The 11,083-nt window shown below is 35.3% G+C and overlaps 2 protein-coding genes across 3 annotated transcripts; one reads left to right on the plus strand and one right to left on the minus strand.

Annotated features, from left to right (window-relative positions):
- Nucleotides 1-1,509: 1,509 nt before the first annotated feature.
- LOC106316886 (ankyrin repeat-containing protein At5g02620-like) lies at nucleotides 1,510-3,173 on the minus strand. The gene is made up of 2 exons (XM_013754755.1): nucleotides 2,853-3,173; nucleotides 1,510-2,656 (listed from the first exon to the last, which is right to left on the minus strand). The coding sequence occupies exons 1-2, from the start codon at nucleotides 3,163-3,165 to the stop codon at nucleotides 1,635-1,637; spliced, it is 1,335 nt and encodes a 444-aa protein (XP_013610209.1). The 5' UTR covers nucleotides 3,166-3,173; the 3' UTR covers nucleotides 1,510-1,634.
- Nucleotides 3,174-4,520: 1,347 nt separating this feature from the next.
- LOC106315610 (putative transferase At4g12130, mitochondrial) lies at nucleotides 4,521-6,380 on the plus strand. Of its 2 annotated transcripts, XM_013753388.1 has the most exons (6): nucleotides 4,521-5,027; nucleotides 5,172-5,398; nucleotides 5,472-5,570; nucleotides 5,642-5,800; nucleotides 5,871-6,135; nucleotides 6,245-6,380. In XM_013753388.1, exons 1-5 carry the CDS (start codon nucleotides 4,576-4,578, stop codon nucleotides 6,116-6,118), a joined length of 1,185 nt encoding a protein of 394 aa, XP_013608842.1. In that variant the 5' UTR covers nucleotides 4,521-4,575; the 3' UTR covers nucleotides 6,119-6,135; nucleotides 6,245-6,380. The 2 variants fall into 2 exon arrangements, with proteins under 2 accessions (XP_013608842.1, XP_013608841.1); XM_013753387.1 differs by having other exon boundaries at nucleotides 5,871-6,380.
- The last annotated feature ends 4,703 nt before the right edge of the window (nucleotides 6,381-11,083 follow it).

The following is an 11,083-nucleotide window of genomic DNA, read 5'->3' on the forward strand; positions in this document are numbered from 1 at the left end:
ATTGCTCCAAAACGAGTTTAGAACCGTTAAAATCACGGAATATCAGAAACATAGAATGATTTAGCTATGGTCTACGAGAGATAGCATTTTAAAGAGTAAACGAGAATGCATGGATTCGTGTCGTATCGACGTTTTGGGAGAGCACGATCGCTACGTAACGACCAAGCCGTGTACGTGCTTGGTCGCTACGTAGCGACCGAGCCACGTTCATGCTCGGTCGTTACGTAGCAACCGAGCCGTGTGCGTGCTCGGTCACTACGTAGCGACAGCGACCGAGCTTTGGTTCTAGCTCGGTCGCTACGCAGCGACCGAGCTTGGCTCGAGCTCAGTCGCTACGTAGCGACCGAGCCGTGTGCGTGCTCGGTCTCTACGTAGCAACCGAGCTTGGTTTGTCCGTGGTCCGATTGCCATACTCGAGCTTGCCCGTGGTTGGTTCGGATACTTGTACGTTGCCTTGGATAATCGATATTTGGTTCGATTGAGATTTGAACAAGATTTTACCACGAGGCTCTTTGTAAAGAATCTTTTTACGAAGTACAACTTTCGTAAAAAATGCTCACGCTGATTTTTACGGAGATTTGGACATTAACTTCGTCGTAGCCGTTTTCGACCCCAACGACATCGGAGAAGACAAAACAGAGAGTTAGTTTGAGTAAGATGGAGTAAACACAATGTCGACAACGATTTCAGAACATCGGCGGTTAGGGTTCCTTTAGTTCTTCGAAGAAGTTGTACGTGTTGTTGAGACAATTGATTGTTTTCTATTGATAATGTGGATAATTAATTAATTATGTGGATTTAATGTTTTAAAATAATTTCAATTAAAAAAAACTAACCAAAGGCCCTTATTATCATTTACTAGAAGTATACAAACATTCTAGTAATTTAAAAAAGATGTATAACACTATAGTCATAAACCAGCTTTTCTATAACATTCTAGTAATTTTCTATTATCATAATAACTAAGGTATGTTCCACATAACCAATGTTCTAAAAATCGCTAGGCGGTAACTAGGTGATTTATAGAGGACTAGTGACTAGGCGGATTATTCGGGGCCTAGGCGAGGCCTAGGCGTTAGCAAATTGTTGATTTATTTTATATATTTTATACATTTGTATAACATATTTTAGTTTTTAACTTTAATTATAAAATTATTGTGATGAATTATCAAAATTAGATATACAAAACAGAAGAAAGTAGACAAATTTGTAGATTTGTAATAATATTATTGCTTTATTTAACATATATAGACAATTTTAGATCGATTTTAACCAATTTTAACTGATTTAGAACAGTTTAAACCAATTTGAATCATATAGATCGGTATAAATCGGATTTTAAAAAATCGTTTCGTATAGGACCGAGTTGCTGCCTAGGCGCCGCCTAGACCGATTTTTAGAACCCTGCACATAACTATTGTTAGATATGTTATCAAGGAAAATTACTCAAAAACAATTTAGGGAATTAGAACACACAAATATTGCCATCAATCATCTCTCCAACGAATCTTGAAAATAGGAAGTTCATGTTTGTCCTAACAAAGAGATATTATTCATATTTTACATTGAACAATCTAGCACACAATCAACACTACTTAACGTCTTATTATTACCAAACACACAAACTCACATCACTACACTCCTTTTGCCTGATTCAAAGTTGTCAAGCCTTCAAGAATCAACTCGCTTCTTGGTTCAGGTATCTTCTTCTTAGACCGTTTCCACCGCAGGAAAAGCACAATCATGTAAACAATAACAACAAATATAACCCAACCAATACTGAACGATAAGTACCCTATCGTATCTGGGGATATAACAGACATTGAGACTAAGTAAGAGACATGGAGAGGCACCATTATCCATAGAAAAGACCAGACATATTCTTCTCCAGCTGGTAAAAAGGTAAACGCCATGAGACCCGCTCCTTCAAAAGCCATGCTATTCACGCTCCTTAGAACATTGAAATAAGTTTGGTTCATCACAACCTTACCAACACTCTTCCTACCACTACTTTCCTCAGCATTGCTTTGGTACACACCTCCAGGTGGTTGAAGAGCTGTCTGATAAGTAGTCGTGATTATTAGTGCAACTATCACTAAAAGCGCGCTACGTGATCCATCTGATATGTGTTTCCTATACCGGGCTGCTTTTGTGAACAAATACTCTTTGAAAGGTATAGGTGATCTCAATATTTCTGATAATTTCTTCGACTTTGGTAGAGAGTTTGCGATGTCACCTCCTGATTTTCGAATGGTTTCTTCGATTTCTCGATTCCTATATCTCTGATTTTGCAAAATATCTAGAGCGGTTAAGCCATTCCGGTTATAGATGTTTCGGTTAACCGCTCGAGAACCTAGCAGAATCTTTATTGCCTTGATTTTATCTTGATATGCTGCTATATGCAAGGCTGTGTTACCATTCTGATCACATCGGTTCAATACTTGCATCTCTAGCAATTCGGCATCTATTTGACGCAATCTCTGCACCCATCCCACGAGTACTTCGAGTTCTTCATATCTATCGTTCATAACCGCAATGTGTAGAGGCGTCTCGCCGTTTACGTTCACATCTTTAACACAACGAGGACAAGCCAAAAGGAACTCCGTCATAAGATCAAGTTCTCCTCTTCTTACAAGCATATGAAACGGGGTCGTACCTATTTTCAAAATAAAATATATTTACACAAGCTGCACCAAAACAAAACAAGAGTTCAAACACATCCAAGCTGTTTTATTTTGTTTCTCACTCAAGTCACACCAAAACAAAACAAGAGATCAAACATTTTCAACAAACAAACACATACAAGATGTTTTATTTTGTTTTATGGTAGAATCACAAGAAATATTGTATACCTTCTTTTCCTCGAAGACGAACTAGATCGGGATCGAGTTTGAGTAACCCCATAGTTAACCGTGTTTGACCTTCCTCTATAGCAAGATGCAATGGGCTTAACCCATATGTGTTAAGTTTCCTAGCAAATGATGGCTTAAGATACATCATCTCCATGGCAAAAGTAAGATTTCCAAAAGCAGAAGCTACATGAAGAGGAGTGCTTATGAAAGGTACGACATCGATGGTTTCAAGAATGTAGGGATCCTCATGGATTAGAGCGTACAAGTCATCTATGCTTCCTATTTGAGCGGCTGAGATCAATCTTGGATCCATTTGGGAAATGTGAATTAGCAACTCTGATCTCGAATAACATACATACTTGTTTAATATATGGATCGTTGAACTTGACCCGTCATTATTATATGATATGAACATGACCCATCACTAGTTTAGTTTATGGTAAAAGGATATAATTTGGCTGCGCCAATAAAAGATAAACACTTAAAGAACTCAGAAAGTGACGTCTCAACAAAGTCTTTTCTTGAGAAATTACATACAGTACGTTAATAAGTTTGACCTGATCCATTTCTTTAGAATCCAAACTCCCGTTGGTTCTCTACTGCAAGTAAAGTAATGAGCATTAGACCTCTCTCCATAAAGAGTATACCACAACCTGAAAGGTTATTTCTCGTTACACCTTTCAGGATGTGGTATACTCGTTATGGCGAGAGAGGAACAATAGAAGACATCGTGAAGCTCTACAGAGCGCAACTCACATTGTCAAGTATATTATTGACAAACTGGTCTGCATCGACTCACTACCAAGACATGACAATGAACGATATAGTAAAATTATGGGAGTGAGGTTTACTACTAGATTTCTTCTTTCTTTAGTAGTTCTAAAAATTCAAATTTCTTAAATCAATGACACATGTATTGTTAAAAAAATGTTTTTTTTATCTTGAATAAATTTAACATTCATTAAAATATATATATATATATATATATATATATTCACAATCTTAGCTACTTTAAACAAAACTAAATGTTCAAGAATTTGACCATCTTTATAATTTTCAAGAATGTTTTGATATTTTTAGTTTAATTCATATTTTTGTGTCTGATTTTCTGTCCAAATAAAAATGAATATATGACTATTATTTTTATCATATAAATCAGCCAAAATTTTGGTCGCTTCTTAGTTAATTTAACACATGAATTTTTTAACGAATGAAATTTAACACACAAAAAAAAAACTCAAATGTTAATTTGTACTTATCTTTATAGTTTTCTTAAAAAATATAAGAACAAAATTGAGTGTTTCTCAGATGTATATCTATATATATAATAGATAAATGCTATTTTTGTGGAAAAATATACAAAAATATATGTTTTTTACAACTATAGATGCAAAACAGTATTTTCTTTATATTCTTTTAGAAAATTATATTTATTTATTAAAGTACACATATTAGAGAAAAACTTAATTTAATAGTAATAAAGTTATTATCTTTTTCAAAAAAATAAAATAAAGATCTACTGGAATTGGTCTAAACGCAAACGTCAAATGAGGCAAAAGAAATGCTGACCGAGCACTTCCTAGGCAACACGTGTCACAAAGCAGAGGTCAAGCTCAAAGCACGTGTCATTCACGTGGCTTTGTCTTAGAGCTTCTTCCTCCAAAGCAATCGTTAAACCTCAGAGAAGAAGAAAGAATACGAACAAAGCCTTCACACAATTACAATGCTCCGATTCAGTCTCCGCCGTCAAATCTCCAATTCAAACGGCATTTATCGCCGGAACATACACAGCGGTCTCGAAGATGCCGGTCCAATGGCATCTAAGCTCAAATCCCGATCCGTCGTACGGTTTAGCGGACCGGATACGGTTAAATTTCTCCAGGGATTGTTGACCAACGATGTACGAAGGTTCGGTGAATCCGCCGGCGAGAAAAGCTCCACGGTTCCTACTCCTAATATGCCTTCCGTTTCCACGCCGCCTATGTACGCGGCGCTGTTAACTCCCCAGGGAAGGTTTCTGTACGATTTTTTCCTGTATAGCCCGACGAGACCCGACGAAAAGCTCGATCGAACCGGTTCCGGACCCGGGTCGGATCCGGGTCGTGATGGGTCTGTTGAGTTGTTTGCAGATGTTGATGTCTCTGTCCTCGATGAGTTGCTTGAAACACTAAAGAAGTAAGCTTTTTTGCCATCTCTTTTAGGTCTTTTAGACAATCTCCTTGCTGATTGGGGTTTACATTTAGATTCTTGTAGAAGAAGGAACCTTTTTCTTGTTAAGGGTTTAGCTCTGACGTGTAGTGTTTGTGGAATGTTTGATAGATATCGTTTGAGGTCCAAAGTTGATATTGAAAACGTTGCAGAGGAGTTCTCGTGTTGGCAGCGTTACGGTAGAAACCTTTCTGGATCTTCGTCTGTTGGTTGGGGAGGTGGTGTTGATCGTGCTGGTGAATCTACAGCTAGTGGTAATAAGTATGGCTGGCAATGGTACGAGGATCCAAGGTTGGATTGCTTAGGTTACAGAAGCATCTTTCCTTCCGATGCAACCCGTAAGGTTCTTGATCGAATCAAAGCTTTAGTTCTAGAGCTTTGGATACTGATGTTACTTACTTTGTTTTGCAGCGCCTTTGGTTGAGGCGGATAAAGAAACAGATGAAAGCAATTACCTTTTGTGGAGGTTAGAGCATGGAGTTGCTGAAGGATCATCTGAAATACCTAAAGGTATTATCTTTCTTCTTTTCTTTTTAACTCATTGATGCCCTCTTCTTTATAATATGTTGTGCAACCTACAGGTGAAGCGATTCCGCTTGAGTATAACTTCGTTGGTCTTAATGCGATAAGCTTTGACAAAGGCTGCTATGTTGGACAAGAACTTATAGCTCGTACTCACCACCGTGGTGTCATCCGCAAACGCCTAGTCCCTTTACGATTCATTGATAGCAATGGGAAAGGTCAAAACTTTCTTTGAATCTTTGTGGTCAAGAATGCAAAAGATTTGTAATTGGTTGTTGGTTATTGCAGAGGTGAACCAGAAAATAGCATCTGGAGCTGAGGTGGTTGAATCAGGAAGCGGCAAGAAAGTGGGGACGGTTTCAACGGCTTTGGGTAGCCGAGGAATGGGAGTGATGAGAGTAGAGGAAGCCTTTAGAGCATCAGGTGAACTGTCCGTAAGCAGCGGGTCAGAGGAGGTGAAGGTGGAGGCGATTAGACCGACGTGGTGGCCTGCTGAGTGGTTCCAACAGAATCAGTCAGGGGTTGCCTCTGCCTAGTAACTACTTCTTTTGAGGTTAAAAGAAAATATTTGAACAAAATCTTGTGGCTTTACATAATATGTTTACATCTACTATTAGATGCTCCGGTAACAAGATTCCTGTTGTCGGTGTTTGTTTTTGTAGTTCTACAGAATAAAGTTGAATACTTTTACGGCGAGAAGCTGCCCTTTAATGTTTCTGGCAGGCAGCAAGCAAGTTCGTACCTTTGTTTTTGTATTACACTGTTTAACAAGTAATAAAGGTTGGAACTTTCCGGCCAGTTATAGTCGCTGGATGATTTTGTGCTAACTGCTACATGAATACTCTGTCAAAATTCAAGTTTACAGTTTACTTCTTCACTAGGTTATAACCCGCGTGAGATGAGATCATTAATTTAGTTATCTTTTAGATAAGAAAACGTTATGTCTGTTTAATTTGGATATCGGTTCGTTTTTAAGATATTTTTATTTTATTTTTAATCTACTAAAAATAACTATCATTCTAAATCTATATTTATTTTGTTTTGTTTGGTTAAGCTTTCTTGGATTTTTTGTTTTCGGTGAGACTGCGTTTGTGTATCCAAACCTTTCACAATGGTAGCTCTTTCTTTGCCACAGTATAAACTGATATCAAGTGGATGAAGACTGCCTTGATGACAGTAGCTCTTTGTTCCCCAAATAGTGAAGAGGAAAAATCCACCGGATAGATGAGAACCGTGCAGAATTCCTTATAGGAACCATAAAGAACTATTGAGTCTCGCTTGCTTTAGAGTTGTTTTTCTTTTTTCATTACTCTCTTGTAACAATTTTTTAATCCCAAATTTAGATTTTTGAGCTGAATGAATTCACGTAACCCCTCGTGTTTTGAGTGTTAGCAATGATATAGTTTGATTCTTTTTGTTTGATAGTAGACAAAAAACTTCGATGCGATACATAACTTCTATGCGCCAGTGTATTGGCTTTGCATCAACTTTTCTTATTAGGAATGCCATTGTTTGAATATTGGCTATAGACAGTAGTTGAAGCAGGTGTCTCTTCTCTGTTTTTTACTTTCAAATTTGATTTTTTTTTCTTGATAGTTGAAAAACCACTTCTATACGCCAATGATAGATTTATCTATTTTTCTTTGCATCAACTTCTCTTATTAGCAATGACTTTACATCTACTAAATCGTTATGAAAATGTAGGCTTCTCAAAACTTGGTCGTATGGCCACAATTAGCTTCGCATCACGTCCATTGGTATGAGCTAAATCATAAAACGTGGTTGTGTTTAGTCTAATCAAAATATAAAATTTTTACTCGACATTTTCTGAGAAGTTCTATTAAGTAGACACGTCAGCGTCCTTATTTCCAAAGTAATGTGAGGCTGTCATGTGTCCAAGGTAGTGTGAAAACATTAAATGACAATGTTTCTCTTTTAATATATAGGAGATAAGAAATAGGTCTCGGATTTTAAACCCAACCACCCAAACCGAACTGAAGCTTGGTTCGAATTTGGTTTTTGGTTCGGTAATCGGTTAGTTCTATTTTTCGAAAAAAAAGAAAACCAAATTTTGAACCGAATTATAATCAAATTTTTTTAACCCAATTATCCAAAAAAATTTGAATCAGCTAACGAACCCGATTTTACTTAAATTTTAAAATGAATTATAATGGAAACCAAAACTTTGGTTTGTTTCAGTAGAAGTTTTTAAAACCGAATTTACAGAATATCGAAACAGAACCAACCAAACTTTTCTATGATTCAATTTTGCGAGATTTTAGTCTAATTAAACTACCCCGAAACCAAACTAACCGAACCGAATTATCCGAATGCCTTATACGAACTGTGAAGCTGAACGATTGTCTTGGCAAATGCAAGGTACACTTCCAAGTTCTCTAGAACCTGGTTTCAGTGGGTACATTTGTATTACGAGGGTTTACATATATATCACTGTAAAATGGTGTGGTGAAGATTGAACGGGGCTTCAGTGTAGGAACTTTATTTTACTACCATAGGACAACTGATATTTGTAAAGAATAATAAGAACATAAATTAAAATTTCAATACCGAAATATAAAAATAAAGAAGAATTGCAGAGTCGAGATAGTTAACCTCTTTCTTTAAATCTTTAAACGCTCCGTAGTGTGACGGTTTCATGGCACTCAGATTTCCAGGATACAACTGCAGCATTGTTTCTGTTTACCATCACCGAAAAACAGAATCTATCGACCATATTTCTGTGATGTACTCTCAGACTCAAAAAACTAAAAAATAAATTATTCAAGTGGAAGGATCTTTTTTTTTTTTGTTGATCGTGTATAAATCCATATTTCTAAATGAGAGCACAAGTGTTGTTTTATAACTCTCAAAGAGTAAAACGTACATTGTGACCATTATGGAGTATTCAATAAGGTTTGAATTATCATTATGGTGAAATGATTCCCATGAGTAATGATAACACGTTACTTTTCAAAGTTCATTTTGTTTGATTGACCAAATCAATTGCAACAAAATAATTTCTAATGGGTTCATATTTATATTTTAAAAACGTAAAATGTTATTGTGAATAAAATTAATAAGTTAATGGACTTAGTATCCAATTAACAAATTTAATCTAAATTCAACCCAAATATTTCAAATCGAAACAATTGCTAATTTTTCATATTTAACCAATTTAAAGTTTTACCAGCTTTGTAAAACATTCACTTTGGATTTCCATTTCTCATTCAAACCAACTCTAATTTTGACATGTATCTACACTACTTCGTGGTGCCTAACATTCGGTTATTCCAACAAACGTATTCGTCCGGAAACTTACCGAAATATGGTCTAAAACCATTTTGTCAAAAACGAGTTCCAACAATCCCCCACATGAATAGAAATGACTCTAGACACTAGACGACTCGACAGACTTGACTTCCTAGACAAGACTCGACCTAATGACTTTTGAGAGTACAAACGAAAAATCCACTGCATGATGAGATGGTAGCAATTTTTCAGCTTTGAACCAGTCATTGTTAATAGATATCGGATTCACTCGGCCAGGAGGTGGCCATGATGTCTTGAACCTCCCGGGCTTTAGTGTAAACCTAGACAATAGCTATAACACAGTTTCATTCTCTCACAGAACTAGGTTCTCTATTGTGTTCATTTTGGCTGTGAACAGTCCTGGTTAATCATGAGTGAACTTTGAGAATATAGCATTTCCTTCATTCTCCTAGAAATGGCCCCATTTCACACTCATCAGATGATTTGCCATTAGTTTTGTTTAGAAGAGTATCATGTACTATTCCATTCATATTTCAAAACAATTGACACAAATCATTAAAAGCTAATGCTTATCCTATATTCCTTACATGTAGCACTGTTTAATCATCATAGGAACTGGGTATAGACCAAGTCTTACAGTGCTTTGGGCAGATTTAATTTGACTTGGTTGTCTCCTTGAACCTATTTCTTGGGATCTCTAGTCAGTTAGGTAGAGTTACCACCAAACCTCATCTTAATTGACAGGCTACCCATTCCTTTAGATGATATAACAACTTGATCTCATGACACACCTTTAATATAAGGATTCTAGGTTGTCATCATAATGAACATAATCACTTGAGATTAGTCGAGATCAATTGTCTAATGATTTTTGTCAATTTTTTTTTAAGATACAATTAATCATTGTACACAAAACTCAGTGCATGACACTAGTTTTTTTTTTCTTTTCTTTTAAAAAGTAAAATCATATTGTGATAACTATCATTAAATTCATTTGGCCTCTTGCCAATGACTTTATATGGTAAGCAAAGTTTCCCCCACATTTCTTGAGATAACTTAAGAATATGCATATTTAATTACATTTAACATCTCTTAAGAGTTTAGAAAATTGATCTACAACTCTTTTAGATTTAAATGAATAAAAAGCAATTTCAGAAAATGTATTTCATTCTTAGAAATTCACATTTTACATACAACTATTTTCATAGTTCTCTCAAGTTAATTAATAAATCTAACTTGTATGTTTTGGATCTTTTCCAAACATTGTTTTAGCAAATATACATCTCATTACAATATATTATTTTTGTCATCAAAACCACACAATTTTATATGATTATTCTCAACCATATTGATTTTATAAACTACAATACACATGTCAGTTTTAGTCATATTAGTCTGCAAATTCTCATTGTTTTTGTATGGTCAATATTTTTACAAATTCCATTTAAGCATTGACGAAATATAAATGTTTTGATAAGTATCAACAAGCATTTTATTTTCTATGGCAAATGATTTATATGTGGCAGACCTCTCCCAAACTAAATTTTGGACGTCGACTCACTAAATCCATTTCCATATATACCATTTTATCTCTTAAAGATCAAAATGTTTTTATAATTTGATGTATTTCACCATACTTAAAACCTTGAATTTCTTTTTCTTTTTTCATTGGTCGCACATGTACTTAATAATTAAATTAATTACACACCACAAGGACAATATCTGAAACAAAAAATCAAAACGTCAGACATTTTTGATTATTAAAGCGAAATAATTATCTTTAACCAAGTCAAAGCAACCATTAAGCAAGTCAAAGCAGTAACATATTTTGAACAAAAAAATTATTTGTTCACAACTAAATGCAAAACAAATACACAAAAATAAATGCATTAAAAGCTTAAATATGCCACAAGAACAAACACTCCACACTTGCTAATATACGCATACTAATCATTTAACTCATATTAAAAATGCTACAAGAAACGCTTGACTCTTGCTAATATATGCAAGATCAAACGCTTGAATTTTGATAAAAACCAGCTGTATAAGCATGGTTAAACCAGAAGTAAACCAAAATTAGATCATACAAGTCACACTTTTGTTTCAAAATAATTTTAAAAATCAAAGCGAAAGTGCAACACGACGGTTTCAACATGTCAATAGACAAATCAAATCAAATTGTTTTTTTTTTCCAGAAAATCTGTAACTAATGATCAACGCTTGATGATAAA

The sequence above is a fragment of the Brassica oleracea genome, chromosome C9, assembly GCF_000695525.1.
Source record: "Brassica oleracea var. oleracea cultivar TO1000 chromosome C9, BOL, whole genome shotgun sequence".
NCBI classification, from domain to species: Eukaryota; Viridiplantae; Streptophyta; class Magnoliopsida; order Brassicales; family Brassicaceae; genus Brassica; species Brassica oleracea.

Coding starts and splice junctions, on each gene's coding strand:
- LOC106316886 (XM_013754755.1), bottom strand. CDS start 3,165: ATGGATCCAAGATTGATCTCAGCCGCTCAAATAGGAAGCATAGATGAC. Junction 2,657..2,852: donor TCGTCTTCGAGGAAAAGAAG/GTATACAATATT, acceptor TTTTGAAAATAG/GTACGACCCCGTTTCATATG.
- LOC106315610 (XM_013753387.1), top strand. CDS start 4,576: ATGCTCCGATTCAGTCTCCGCCGTCAAATCTCCAATTCAAACGGCATT. Junction 5,571..5,641: donor ATCATCTGAAATACCTAAAG/GTATTATCTTTC, acceptor TGCAACCTACAG/GTGAAGCGATTCCGCTTGAG. Junction 5,801..5,870: donor CATTGATAGCAATGGGAAAG/GTCAAAACTTTC, acceptor TGGTTATTGCAG/AGGTGAACCAGAAAATAGCA.